The sequence below is a fragment of the Tenebrio molitor genome, chromosome 4 (genome assembly GCF_963966145.1).
Source record: "Tenebrio molitor chromosome 4, icTenMoli1.1, whole genome shotgun sequence".
In the NCBI taxonomy this organism is placed as follows: domain Eukaryota; kingdom Metazoa; phylum Arthropoda; class Insecta; order Coleoptera; family Tenebrionidae; genus Tenebrio; species Tenebrio molitor.
In genome coordinates, this window is record NC_091049.1 from 20623058 (window position 1) to 20637965 (window position 14908).

The 14908-nt window shown below is 35.6% G+C and overlaps 1 protein-coding gene and 2 long non-coding RNA genes across 3 annotated transcripts in view; 1 reads left to right on the forward strand and 2 right to left on the reverse strand.

Moving 5' to 3' along the window:
• LOC138128130 (uncharacterized) overlaps positions 1 to 14908 on the forward strand; it is a 68263-nt gene that overhangs the window by 10267 nt on the left and 43088 nt on the right. The window lies entirely within an intron of this gene.
• Positions 5547 to 5836, reverse strand: LOC138129250 (uncharacterized). The gene is made up of 2 exons (XR_011159167.1): positions 5698 to 5836; positions 5547 to 5639 (listed from the first exon to the last, which is right to left on the reverse strand). It is a non-coding gene; the product is annotated as an uncharacterized lncRNA (long non-coding RNA).
• On the reverse strand, positions 10790 to 12976 carry LOC138128165 (uncharacterized). Its single transcript, XM_069044347.1, has 2 exons — positions 11949 to 12976; positions 10790 to 11912 (listed from the first exon to the last, which is right to left on the reverse strand). Exons 1-2 carry the CDS (start codon positions 12111 to 12113, stop codon positions 11172 to 11174), a joined length of 906 nt encoding a protein of 301 aa, XP_068900448.1. The 5' UTR covers positions 12114 to 12976; the 3' UTR covers positions 10790 to 11171.

Here is a 14908-nt window from a genome sequence, read left to right on the forward strand (position 1 = left end):
GTTTAACTAAATTCCACCGGTTTATTGTTATCTCGAGAGTCAAAATTTATTTAAACTCTCAAGTGTTTTCTGGAATTGATTGGAGCCGTCAAAGTGGAGACCCAAGACGACCCAGCCGCGTGACCTTGTATTAATTACCTCGCCTTTTTGTCTCGTTTTGTTTATGTCACGGGGCGTGGGGGATGTGAAGGAATCTAGCATCTGGCTTTAGTTTAGAATCAATGACATGTTAACTTAAGAAAGTACCTCTCCTCATTTACGATGGAATTGTTTCCGACTTTTGTTGGTATTTTGATGAATCTTACAATTGCTATTTTAAATGAATCTTACATAAGTAAACATCAAGATAATTTTGTTATTGTTGTACCGTCAGGAAGGGTAACCGGTACTCTTGAAAGTTGAAATCCGTTTAAAAGTGTGATAAATTTGTTTATCGGAGACCATACTGACTAGCTACAACTGAGAGCGAAATTGTTAGAAAACGCCCATCCAACTCTGTCAATTTCTTGGTTTTAGCTCCTAGTTCATTCAGTCAATTTATTCGAAATTTTTCCGTGGTGGCTGAACCGTCGTAAATGCCGTGAAACATTTTCGACTCTTCCTGGTCGGAGGACGCTTGACGGTAGTGACCGATTATAAATTGCAATTCTTTCAAAGCAGCACGTACAAAGTAGGTATGACCTAACTCCTCGAGCACAGGGCTGGTAGACTTTTCTGCAAGCTTTTGATTTTGATATTCGTTATGGCGAAGAAAAACGCATGAAATATGCCGTCTTCTTTTCTCGAAATCCACCACTTAACATGGCGCCCTTAAAAAAAAACCCATAAAAACATTCAAATCGTTGATTTACAGGCGGACTAGTTAGCTCTCGCACAACAACGAGGTGATGAGGTTTTAAAAATAATCGCCGCCCTTAAAGCGAATGAACTTGACCCAGATTTAACTAAGACGTATGTTTAGGGCCAATACTCTTTTCGAAGAATTCAACGCGGCCATCGCACACGCTTTCTACCGGTTGTTCCCCAAGCAGGGACTTGGTCGATAATAAATCACATGTAGATACACACTAATTTGAAACACCTAGTTAAAAAAATAAATAAATAAAAATTTTGATAAATTGTATGTCCTGTACTGGTTTCTCAAAATGTCGCGAACAGTTCGCAAATTTGTTGATAAATGCCTGATTTGCAAATCTTCGAAAAATCACACGGGAAAAACTCAAATGCAAATGCTTCCTATCCTCAAAGTTTCTCGACATATGTATTGAACGCCATCACTCACGAATAAAGCACTTTTTCATATTTTTCTTCTGCATTATCAAATCTAGAGTTTAAACATTCATCAATTATAGAAAAAACAATTTTTGCTTTAACTTTGGCGGATAGGTGACATTCAAACACGTATGGTTTATATGGTATTGTTGGATGTAATAGGCCAACAACAACATTAACAACACATCTTCCTAAAATATCAATAGTGTTTTTATTTGCTCCATTACGTGAGAATGGATACCTATGATAACCTACGTAATGTTGTTTTGTCTGGTAGATAGGCCATCAGTGTATGTTTGACCCGGTGAGGTCAAATCTTTGTGAATAATAAAAAATAAATAAATTTATTATTATTTACCAGACATTATTATTTTAAATAAACAACAAAAGCAAGCATATCTTTTAGATATAGCTGTTCCAAATTCACATAATACAACACAGACATCTAACACAAAAATTAATAAACATTTAGAGCTCTCCGTTGCTATGAGAAATCTTGGGTGTTTAGAAAAAAAATCGATTTTACCACTTATAATTTCAGCTACGGGAATAGTACCGCAATCTCTTTTTAAAAATTTTAAAATTCTGGATTTAGGTAACACATTGTAAGGAAGTTCCTTAACATAGACACAGAACATAATAAAACACAACAAAGTAAAAATGTGGAAGCGAGACGTCGGTAATTATGTTGATTAGCACTACACTATTACTCGATAGTAATATCCGTAATAGTGTATGTACTCCGGCAAAATTGCCGTGCCGCCGGGTGGTGGAGGGTTCAGATTTTATAATAAAATTAGATTTTATTATAACAGTTTATTAAAAGTTTGACCAGCTCACTCGGTTGGAAGTGTGCTGGTTGAGGTACAGATCTCGAATCCTAATGTTAAAAAGGTGTTCAGGTATAAACATAGAATATAGAATAAGATTATACAGTGCATTTTTTAAAAAAAGATTTCAAGGCAAGATTTTGCAGTTTGTTCAAAGGAATATTTGCAGCAGCAAAGGCCTTACACAAATCCTTATAAAAGTTACCTTTAATAGGTTGCTCACATACATTTACTATTGCGATCAAAAAATTTTGGACACTAATGTCGTCGTGCTGTCATACATTCTAAAACGACCCTTATGTATTAATAACCTCAATTTTGAAAATGTGAATGTCAGATTTACCGAGAAAATATTCAAAAAGTTGTAAAAATCAGACAAATGGAATAGAACGAGGTTTTAATTAATAAAAAATATAAAACAAATACCCGAATGTACTCGCATATTAAAAAAATTATATTTTAAACCGGTGTCAAATTGACAACAATTTCATCTTTCATATGACAGTTTCAATAAAGCATGATTTAGAGTAATTTTTTTAATGTGACAGAAGTTTGATGTCCAAAATTTTATGATCGTAATATACATGTTTTATTTCTATCAACATGATACAGTAAATGTGATTTTTTTCTGGAAGTTTTCCGAATTTTCCACAGTTTACCTGGCCAATGTTTCGACGAAACTCGCAGTACGTCATTGACTTGGATGTAATTTGTTTGTAAACATACCAAGCGATATGACATGCAGCATCAAGCCCAAACGCAAATAATGGAAACTACCACTTTTTCCCTCGTAGATTTACCCGTAAGGAATCTATGTTTTCGTCAAATCTGTCAATTCCCCCATGTACTTGGTGTATTTCATTACAACGGTTGGGCAGTCAACTTGAATTTTCCCTTTTCTTCGTTCAATAAACCCAACTCGTTCTACTACTTTGCCAATAGGGCTTATAGAGTGACAGTTTGAAACCAAAGTGACAATACTATTGTCATGACAACGGTATTTTTTTTTAAATGCTCTAAGTTGTCGCCGTATTTGTTCCATATTTATTTAAAATATTTTTTTTTTTGATAAAGAACAAATTCACTGTTCAGCAAGAGCCAGCAGGAAGGTCTAGCTAGAGCAACTCTTGCTAGGAGAGGGGATTAAGGAATTTGGTAAGGTAACGTAACTAATAATTTATAAAAAAACGTAACAAAATACTCTATAAAAATGTAAAAGAAAACCAAATTCCAAAAAAAATTATCATATACAGTGTGGAAATCACTTATGGAATAAATTCGATAATTTCAAAACTAATGACATTTGTCGAAAACGCTGAAACGGATCAATTTTTATTTCTCGTAATACTTATTTTAAGTTTGTTCACTTGCTCATGACGTCATCGATTTTTGAGCTATGACGTCATCACCAATTTTTTTAAATGACAACCCCCACTTTTTTTTCTCTTTCTGATAGACCTGCGTACTACCTAAACTATGAATTAAAAAATTTGGTAACTTACGTATCAATTTTTTTGAAAAAATGAAAAATTTTACTTCAAGACTTTAATTTTTAATGTATTTAATTTTTTTTCTATGTGGTTATTTAAAATCGAGGATTTACTTCAATAGACCAATCAATTTAAAAGATTTACGATACAGAATTCGCGCTGAAATGGAACAAATTAGCCCTAGCATTATTGAGCGCGGTGTACAATGTTTAAACTCCTGTGTGAGTGCTAAATAATTGGCGGGGGGCAATTTTAACATTTGCGTTACATTTTATTGTTAAACTTAAATGTTTGTTTTTTTTTTTGTTTGAGGTCAATTAATTTTTTTACATTAAAAATTAAATTAAATTTTTGAAGTAAAATTTGTCATTTTCTCAAAAAAATTGTTATGTAAGGTACTGTAGTCCATTGTGATCGTGATGATGTCGTAAATTATCGCATTTTTAGCGGTTAATTTATCTTTTAAACTCTCAATTTGATTTACAAATTTATTTGGCTCGTCTAGTAACCCCATATAACTATAAACAGATATAATGCGCCTTAGCTACCTTCCCTATGGGTAGAAAGTCTTGCCATCAAAGTGAAACAAAACACAAGTGTCATCTCACTCGTTGAGACTGCTCACAAATGCGCATCAGTAAGAAAACATTCGGTTTGAACGGCATTCCGGGATTTTGACATAGTTTAAAAAAATAATCACGCCGAATTTTTAAAAAAACATTAGTGATAACTATATATTTTTGTTGAACTCGTCCACTCGTGAGATTTCTATAGCAACAAAGATTTGTGCATCTAGTTAAAATTATCATCACTTATACAGGGTGTTTTCGAAGTTGAAGTGTTCCTTTTAACCTGTGATAGTATGCGTTGTTCTAAAGAGTTTTAGCCAAAGTCACCTTAGTAAAATGTGTACGGCAATGAAGATACAAGAAGTTAATTTTTTTGAAATTTTTAAAACCGGTCTTGCTCAAATTTGCGCTGATTTGTTTGAAATTACAAATGACAAAAAAATCAAATGAGCATGGACGTTAGTCAAAAATACTGTCAGAGTTGTCATCTAATTAGTCGGAATGGCTTTATCATTACGAAAATAATGAGCTCACGGATATGTTGCTAATGTATGGGCAATGTTATCACGTTATCAGAATGCAGCTGGGGCGTCCAAAGAGTACGCAGAGCGATTTCCAGAAAGACACCATCCTGGGCCATGTCAGTTATTAATCTAGTACAGCGGAGAAATAGACAGGACCGGACTCAAAATTTTAGAAAACAATAAAAATATACAATCAATTATCTCCGTTAATACAAACATTTTACTAAGAAGATTTAGGCAAAAATTCTTAAGAATAATGTATAGTACCTCGTGTTACAAGGAACACCTCAACTTCGAAAACACCCTGTATATAATTAGTAATTACCGTTGAATTTTTTTTATGCTCGCCAATTGAACTTACAGGTAAGGTAATGGTATCAATAGAAAGATAAAATTATTGCGCTTGAAATGATACTAATAATAAGATTAAAGGTGCTATTTTTATTTTAAAATACTAATTTAAAACGTGGCGATTTTTAAATATGACATGCCATGATTTTCAAATTGGACAGCATTTGTCAAAAAATTTAGTAATTTGTTGGGTTAAGTCAGCGAATTTCGGTAAATTACTGTCAAAATTTAGATTTATTATTAACTAAGGTAGGAACTGCATTGTAATTTTTTCAAAGAATTTATAATAAAAATTGCTTAAAACTGTTAATTACTTTAATATTATAATTTAATTCTTTTTTAGTATAGTGTGCTGGTAGTAGGTGTCTACCTGCTTGACGACGAGTCCGGTAGACACATGTTTATGGTCTAGTCCGTTTTACTTTCCACCGCGGCCGGTAGCAAATGTCAAATAATTTGTCAGATTTATTGGTTTTTATTTATATAAAAATTAAATGTACAATTACTTACATCATTGAGATGGTTTTCTAAAGCCAAGCATTACCCTTTGATCAATCCAAACAACTTTATTTCGTATTCTCCAATTGTAGAACAACTTGTACTCTGTGAAATATCTTCCCGATGATTTTTGGAGCAATAAGTTTGATCGCGCACTATCTACCTTCTCCAAAAGGTGGTCTGGGAAGAAAACTTGACTTCTGCTTCGGTTCGGTTGTGAGAATTTATTTTATTAAAGGAAGTTAGCGCAAATGAAAGAAATCACACGAAAAACTTCGACAGACTGAATTGTGATGAATCGTTTGTTATCATAGTAACAAGGCACAGCAATCTTTTTCAGAGCCAAATTTTTTTATTTAAATTTATTTTCTTTTAAATAATTGTCTCAGTATACTAAAAAATCTTGTACGTCACACGACCGGTAGACGCATTATGGCCTCGCTAGTTTACAAGTCTCGCCCTATCGGGCTCGACCTGTAATTCACTAGCTCGTCCATAAAAACGTTACTACCGGTCTTGTAACGTAAATAGCTATAGCAGTCCTAGACCGTGTAACAAATTTTATTTTTTTGATAAATCGAAATAATGGCATATCTATAAACTGTGCATAGTGTTAATTGCCTATGTTCGACTTTGAGAGTGAACACCCGGTATATTTAAATTAATAAAAGTTGTAAAAAAATATGGACAGAAAAACGCAGATAGGTTTTTAAAAATATAATAAAGTTATACATGTATAGAAAAAAAAATACAGATAAACTTATTGATTTTGGAATAAAATTAATTTTGTGTATTTATGTCGAATGTTCGAATCCTTTTCTGTTCTTGATCGACCCTCGTGATGAAGTCGAACAGTTAAATAATATTTTAAAATTAATTTTACCAGCTGCGTGACGTGGTTATCCAACACACTCTGTGATAAAATATGCTGGTGCATACGTTCTGTGTTGAACGTGACGCCCAATCTTTTAATAATCTTATTAATTAAGACCTCTACAACGCTAGAGGTGGTAAACAAAGCAGAAATATTTTCTGTCAGCACTTTCTCTGCAACTGTGCAAATCCTAATAACCTCTGCACTTGGGTTTATTAGTTTACCCCTTTGTTTTAATGCAATTAGCAGGGAAGTATCTGGAGACGTTAAATGGTCACTGCAAATTGCACATATTTGTCTCTTCAAAACCCTGCTTACAACGAAACCACTAATGTAAGACACTACATTTCCAACGTATGGACTTAAATCCCACAATGTTTGTATGTAGTCATGGTCCCACTCAGTAGCTACATATTCGTCTTCAACCAATGCCACTGGATCTATTTCATGTTGTTTTTTGGCAGATACACTGAGAATTTCGACGCTATCTGCAAGACAGTTGGATGTTTCGAAATCTCTAATGTCGTGCCTGAGTAGCAAACGCTTGTAGGCCGCTTGAAATTGGAGGGCGTTAGGGTTGTTATTCCAACCACCTCTTGCCCGAATGGCACTAAAAAATGTTTGTAAAAAATCCTGTGACAATTTAAAAGTCAACAAATAGTTCAGTTCGTTTCCGTCCACTAAGGCGTGGTAAAGACTAAACATATTTTTAAAAAAGAGAATTACACCTAGGAAACCCGTTTTCCGCTTACTTTGTAAAATAGGTGTTCTTGTATTGTCTTTTAAATTCTCTATATACGTTATCAACCTCTTCACTTCAGTGTGTATCTTTGTGTAATTCACCTCATTGAGAGGCACACGAAAACGATCTCTTGAGAATTTATTCTTACAATTTGATATGTCAAAAGCATTGTTGAAGTTTAAACAAAACTCAGCTGTAGCTTCACAACCTTCTAACCCTTCTAAATTCAAACCTTTTTGCAAATTTTAAACCATTGCATACACTTTCACTTAGAGTCTGCACAGCGAATTTGACTTTCATTCTGTTTTCTTCAAAATGAATGTGCCTTTTTCTTAGTTTGGTGGCAGCAGTGACGCCTTCCTCATTTTGCTGTTCTTGTAATTTTCTTATACAATTCCAAGATATTTTGTTATTGTTACCATCATATAGATAACCCTTATATCCCAAGGTATTCCTGATTAATTTAATCATGTGACACATATCAAGAAAAAAATAAATATTTTCTCCTTGGTTGTTGGGTGTTTAATAAATGGCTTAAACTGTTCTTGCCCATAATCAAAATTCGCTCCAAGTTTTGTGCACATACTTAGATTTACTGCTGCACCATCAAAAGTTATGGATCTAACTATTGCTGAGGCGTCATGCATTAATTCTAGGCATTTCGTCAGCAAATTAGCTCTATCAGATGCTGTTAAACCCTTTATCAAAAAGTAGCCTAAAGGTACTTTCCAAGATCCATTCAGAGCAACAGCCATAAAAACAAGGGCGTTTTTTGCCAACTCTGCATTGTCTCCAGAATTATCAAGACCTGTTCCTAGATTCACTCCACCATAAAATTTTCCATGTGAAAATAATATTTGTTCTTTAATGGACATTTCATCCATTACAATGTTACAGACAGGTTGCGTTTTCCTGGAAATGGCTTCGTATGGTTCTTTTGAAAAACCTGGTGCACCATTTACAACTCTATACCAGCCTCTTAATGTTGCTGGATGGGGCAAAACGTTTCCCCACACTTTTCTTATATAATTGTAGGCTTTGATTGAATAAAATTGTAAGGTTATTGCAAAGCTTCGAAGTTCTGGCAAGTATTTTCTGGCATGTCGTTTTCTTCGGAGCAACATTTGTTTCATACTCTCTGGAAGTCCATCCTAAAATAAATATATACAGTTATGATGTAATGGCTAACTTGTGCATTAACTATAATTTGAATAATTATGAACATTCATAATTTAAATCGCTTAACTTTATTTACTTTCTACCCAACTCAAAATCAGATGCATATTGCTGTTCTGTTTATAAGCTTACATTTATCCCTACACTACAGGGTTATTAACGTTATGCAACATAAAATAGAGAGTTTTCGCATTACGTTTTTCAAATAACCGTGTACGCTAACGCCAGTGTTGCTAGGTTGCATGGTGAATGACTGATAAAATAAGTTCAACGGAAAACAAGTAAATCTTTCCATAAAGTTAATTAATCAAAATAATATAACCCTTTCTCGGGCTTACCTAGCAAGTTTAACACCCTGGTTGATCGTCGGCACCTGTTTGAACTGGCACTAACTTATTTATTAGCACTCGGCACTCTTAACGAAGCTAAAGTGATTTTAAAAAAAATTAATTTAAATTTGGAAAATTTAAACCAAATCGCAAAGGCAGACACACGGATATCGACGAGCTAGAAAGACAGTCAAAAACCGAAGTTTCCAAAACAAATGTGCCAAAACTTTAAATAGGGGACGCTAACTCGCTTACCCCCCTTCCCTTGTTACTCATTTTCCGTATGTGTGGAATTATGCAAATTTGACTCTTACGACGCATTGGCATTCGATCAAACCTCGTTTAACTCGCTTAAAATTATTATTATTTCCTAGTTAGGGTGGTTTTTCGATTCGCAATATCAACATTATTAAACATACAATTTGTTAGTCCATTGGACAATATAATACAACACAGTAACGATAACGAATCACCCCAATTACGCTGAAAGAGAAATTAAACTCCAAAATCGGTTGTTGTTCTGTTTGCAACTAATTGTTGAACTGAAGGTGGTTAATGAATGTAACAACAAATTTTGTTTGTTTAAATTTTACGGAAAGCATATGGGAGAAAGACGTAAGAAAACTGTAAATTTCGTAGTACTACCCCCTGTTAGATGTCGCCCCCAATACTACAGCGGTACTATTTTTACATTTTCACGATTTCCTACGTTTTTCTTACAGAAACTTCTACCTACTTCCCTTGTAAAACTATGTTAGTAAATGGGCAGTAATCGTACGGTGCAAAATTTGCTTATAATGATTAAATAAAGAAAATTGGTTTGTACATCAGAATTACGATTACTCCATCTTAAATTAGGGTTAAATTGGATATCAAAATGTTCAGAAAAATACAGCGCGTCTTTCTAAAATAGTGGGTTTGTAACTTGACTTTGTTTAAACAAGAATTTATAAATTTCGCTAAATAAAAAGGGGGGAAACAATGTATTGAACACAAACTTCGGAGTTTAAGGAATGAAAATTAAAACCGTTACGAGGATCGACAAAACGAGTACACTTTCACTTGACCCGTCTAAAAAAAACTAAAAACTTTTTCTTGTTATTTTCGTTCTCCTTAGAAACAAACAAAAACCAAAAGTCGAGTGTACGTAGTTGCACCTGATTGGTTCGCGACAAACCCCGGGATACGGGGTGGTCTGGCTAGCCCTTCATTTGTTTTACCGTCGGTGACATTAGGTAGTAAGAAGGTCTATCAGAAAGAGGACAAAAAAGTGGGGGTTGTCATTTAAAAAAAAATTGTGATGACGTAATAGCTCAAAAATGGATAACGTCATGAACAAGTGAAGCAACTTAAAATAAGCAGTATGAGAAATGAAAATCGACCTGTTTCAGCGTTTTCGACAAATGTCATTAGTTTTGAAATTACTGAATTCATTGCATAAGTAGTTTCCACACTGTATAATACCACGAGTAGGCAATGTTATGTTTCGCCTTGAAAAACAAGGGGCGCTTTTTACTTCATCCTTAACCGTAACTGTAATTACATTATTAATACCTAGTTTGAATGATTTCATTTTGTATGGTCTTGGACAAACCCGTGGAAATCATGTATTCGTCTAAAAATTGTTTCAATTTATCATAATGTCGACTTAATAATTTTGCAAGTTCTCTAAAATTGCCCTGATTAAATGAATTTTCATTTTCATTATGCCCTCCAAACGCTAGTTGTGTTCCTAAATAATTTCGGTGACTTTACGATTATATTTAATAACACTTTGGCGATGTGTATTGTCTAAGAGCACTTTCAGACGTGGATACTGTATCCGGGATACGCGTATCTCGCATTCAGCTTATACATGTGGTCAAATGGAGCTATTCACACGTGTTCGAGCGACGCAGACTGTATCCCGATACCAAATTTCTGCATCTCGGTTCTTCAGCCGCCGGCGACAAATTCAGTATCTCAGATACAGATGTTACATTATGTCAAATGCACGTGTTCAGACATGCATTCTTTTTCAAGCGACTGCAACTAATATCATTGGCGCACCATGCTTCAGTGGTGAATAACACGTTGAAGCATGAACACAGATTTTGATGAATTAACATCCGTTAGGCAAAATGAATATGGTAAATATTTTTACATCTTTATTGATTAAAGTACATATTTAATTACAAATTTTAAAGATACAAATTTTGCCATGCCAATACATCAGTAGTTGTGAACTAATCCGCAAAGTAGTCTCGAACGGCAATCGCTGATTTTGACGAAGGTTCTGCAGTACCATTATCATTATTATTGTCATAAAATCCTTCGTAAGACAAGGCATCTTCGTGTTTGTATCCATCTCGTACGCGTACGAAATTGTGCAGCACAGTGCAGGCTTCTACAATATCTTCTGCAGATTCAACTGATATATTGAGTGGTCTATGAAATATCCTCCATTTGTTTGATAAAATTCCAAATGTACATTCAATGTATCTTCGTGCCCGAGACAATCTATAATTATATGTTCTTTATTTCATTGAAAGAATTTTTCCTCCATATGGACGCATTGTATTAAATGATAGTCCAAAGGCTTCATCACCAATTATAATATACGGGATTTTGCAGTCGTTTGTCTCAGCAGGACGGTAAAAGCGACAGGACTTATTTTTTAATCTAGGGGGTACATTCTTCATAAGTTGGTCACAAAGTGTTCTTTTTATCATATCCACATGTGTAATTATAACATTTGTAACTGTGGCTTGTGATACTTGAAACCATTGTGCCAAATCAAGTTGTGGAAAGTTCTGCCGCAATTTCATCAAAGTAAGTAGTAGCTGATCTACTTTACTCAATTTCTGAACATTCCATTTTAAATAATAGTTCAGCTCAATATTTTCCAGAAGTTGGCAAAGGTTCTCGAATATAGCTGCAGTAGGAAGTCCGGTGTACAGTAACACCAAATCTTCCCGGTCACAAATATTAGCATATGAAAAGTGTAATTTTAATGTTTTTATCACTGCATCCTTTCTCTCAAGTTCCAACTTTAAGAGATATATCTCAGCCTCTAAAGCAGGAAGGCACACAAATGGTTTAGCAGATGTTGCAGGAACTTCTAATATTGGCATGGTAACTGCAGATGTTGAAGGAATAGGTTCACTGGGAATATTTATTTCTTCCTGCATTTCAATAGCAGCTTGCAGATTTATACTTTGTGCACTTGTGCTAGCCTCAATCTGATGTTGACCACAACAGTTATATATCAGCAACAACTAGAGCTTGTTCAGTAGAACGTACCTACCTTTTTAATTTTGAAGATGTTCTCCATTTTTTTTCTCGGGAGTTAGATGGTGTGGTTCAAATGCCTGTTCAATATTATGTGCAAATAATTCTGGCCCATTTTCTTTTTTACCATCACGAAAATGGCAACTGCAGAGTCTTGCACCTGGTGTAGCATCACGCCTGAAATTCATAGTTTATTAATGATCCTATGAAATTATGATATTGCGTTAGAGTCCATTTAGACTTCTTGCTCGCTCTTCAATTTGATTAGTGATTAGAGCAATTCTTAATTCCAGTAATTAGTAATTCTTAGTCGATTTCGCTTTTTTTCATTCAAGTCTGGCTATTTGAGAACGAATATTGGGAAAGCATTCAATACTGCAATATCAAAAAATAAAAGATTGACAACGGCCATATGCGAGTTGAACGTTTTGTGGAATATTTTATATTCATTTGTTCTTTGGTGTCAACACCACATTGTTTTAGGGGGGATAAAATATGTCCACCGTAGAAAGGTGCATCTAAAAAAAATACTAAATTTTTTTATGTGTTGGCTACATTAAAAGAAATCCGAGTTCCTAAATAACCTCGCATCATGCACACCTCTTATGGCGACAAATTGCTTGTAAATAATCTTCATACACAGGAGCTTTTTTTTATAGGTACTATCGGCGCCAACGAAATGTGAACGAATTTCTGGTGCCATAGAAACGTCTTCTGTTTTGTTCTACATTAAATAAAACTTTGTTCACTGGCGTACTATATGTATGGAAGTTAAGAAAAGATTTCTATTACCTATAACTTTCTATTACAATTTTTACAATTTTCGTCGAGTTTGGCAACAGCCCTCGCTTTTCCTATATCGCTCAAGTGTCGTGGCAGGTATATTGTTTAAAAATAAATTAAATCTGTTGACTAATTATGTTTGTGAAAATTGTCACAAATCTGTCACATTAACGCACGCCTATGATTAATGCTTCAACACACACTAGGAAAATTTGGCGTTCACATTTCGATGGCGCCGATAGTACATGGCACCCATCTATTACTCCAATCACATTTGTTAAACCATATAGACCAAACTGAAGTGAAATTATTATTCTTTCTTACTACGTGTATGATGGCCATTTGAAAAACACTTTACACAGGAACTTTACAATTATGTCGACCATAGTTTGTAAACATAAGTGTCCATTTGATGGGCACGCCCCAAACGTTTTACCTATAGAGCGGTAACAATCGGGTATCGCTAGAGTCCAAATAGCAATTAGCAGGGCTTTTTCGATGGTCACTTGATCCTTTTCACCAAATTCAACCCTGTCTCATTTTTAGGAATTCTGGGCAATTAGCCACTTGTTGCAAAATAAATTCAAATGCAGAAAGCCTGTTGACAAGTTATATGACGGAATCACTCGTTCATAAAAATTCCCCGGCTTTGGAATAATTTCACTTAAAATGCTAAAAATACATTATTTCCGTTATAAACATTTCAATAATAAAGGTATACTTGACAAGTGCCCCAACAGCTCAGGTTCCAGGTGTTCAGCGAAAATATTCATATGAGTATACAAGTCTCTCCGGACTGCAGCAATATATCAACAAATTTTCCATCGTGTGTCAGTGCCTGGTCTTCTGCATTAGGGCCAGCCTCTCCTTGTCTCACTCCTCGCACACGAAGAGCGTGTGCTCGGCACCGTTCCGTTCCCCACAGTGGCAGCAGCAGTCATCCTGCTGCTTGCCGATCGTGTGGAGGAACGCCGGGAAACAGCCATGCCCCATCAGGGCCTGTGGTAGTCTAGCTCTCCATGACAAACTGCCACCTTATTAAACCCCATGGCTCTTGCTCCCGAGGTAGTTTCAGACTCCGGAATGCTTAGATTTGGATGTCTAGTTACAAAGCTTTTTACTCAGTTTTCTCCAGCCTTGCATTTTCCATTACTATATTTATGAGGTAAATTATTTCATTGAGCCAACTGATACGCTAAGCAACAAAAATCCCGCATGATGACACCAAACAGGCTGCTTTCCATGCTTAATGAATAATTAACTAGTTCTCAATTTTGCTCTTCTGAACAAACACACTGAAATGTACTTCCACCCTTTTCGTTTATTTCATAGTGTTGATCTTCTCAGTACACCATTCTTGTCTATTGGTTGTTTTATCTCAGCATCTGAAATACCAAACATTACAGCGTATTAGGGGTAAAATATCGAATAAAAAACGGGATACGTGTGGTTTCAATGTTTGGGTTATGTATCGATAGGCATTTAGAGCACCATGACCGACATGAACGAGATCTGTTTTAGTCTGGAGATTAATTCCTTCCCAGACCATAACAGTTCCGCCACCAAAACTTTTCCTACCGACCATCGTGAATGCACAATGGTGCATAACGTTCTCCAGGTCTTCTCCATACTCGAAGACCACCATCGGGTGAATTTAGAGCAAATCTGGATTCATCCGTAAAGAGAAGCCTTCCTCAGGCATATGCTGTGCAACGAATGTGATTGCGGGCAAATTGTAACTTCGCTCTCTTGTGATGTGGGAGCGGTAATGGTCCGTTCACAGGTTTTCTACTGGTTAAATTGTTTTCTACCAGTCGTCTTCAGATTCTGCTCTCGCTCAGTTCAACATTTCTGGCATTATGAAGCTCATTCTGGAGCTGTGGTGCAGTTAAATGCCTATTTCAGCTTCTCCGTCTCTTCCTCTTGTTTCGCCGGCCTCTCCTCGGCTCGTTTTTGCGCTTGCTGGGTCGCTATCACCGCCAGTAGCAGCTGCATTACGCTCGCTCGGATGGTTCCTGATGCTTCCAGGATCCTCTTCTGTTCTTCCTTCGTGAAGGAAATTTTCCCCGCTTGCTCCTTCTTGATCGCCTACGCGATCGTCCCCAGCTCCTTTTCGATCTCCAGGGTGGGGCACACTGCTGTCCTCCCTTTCGTCCCATTTTGCTGGCGTCTCCGCCACCACCTCGTTTTCGGTGTGGCT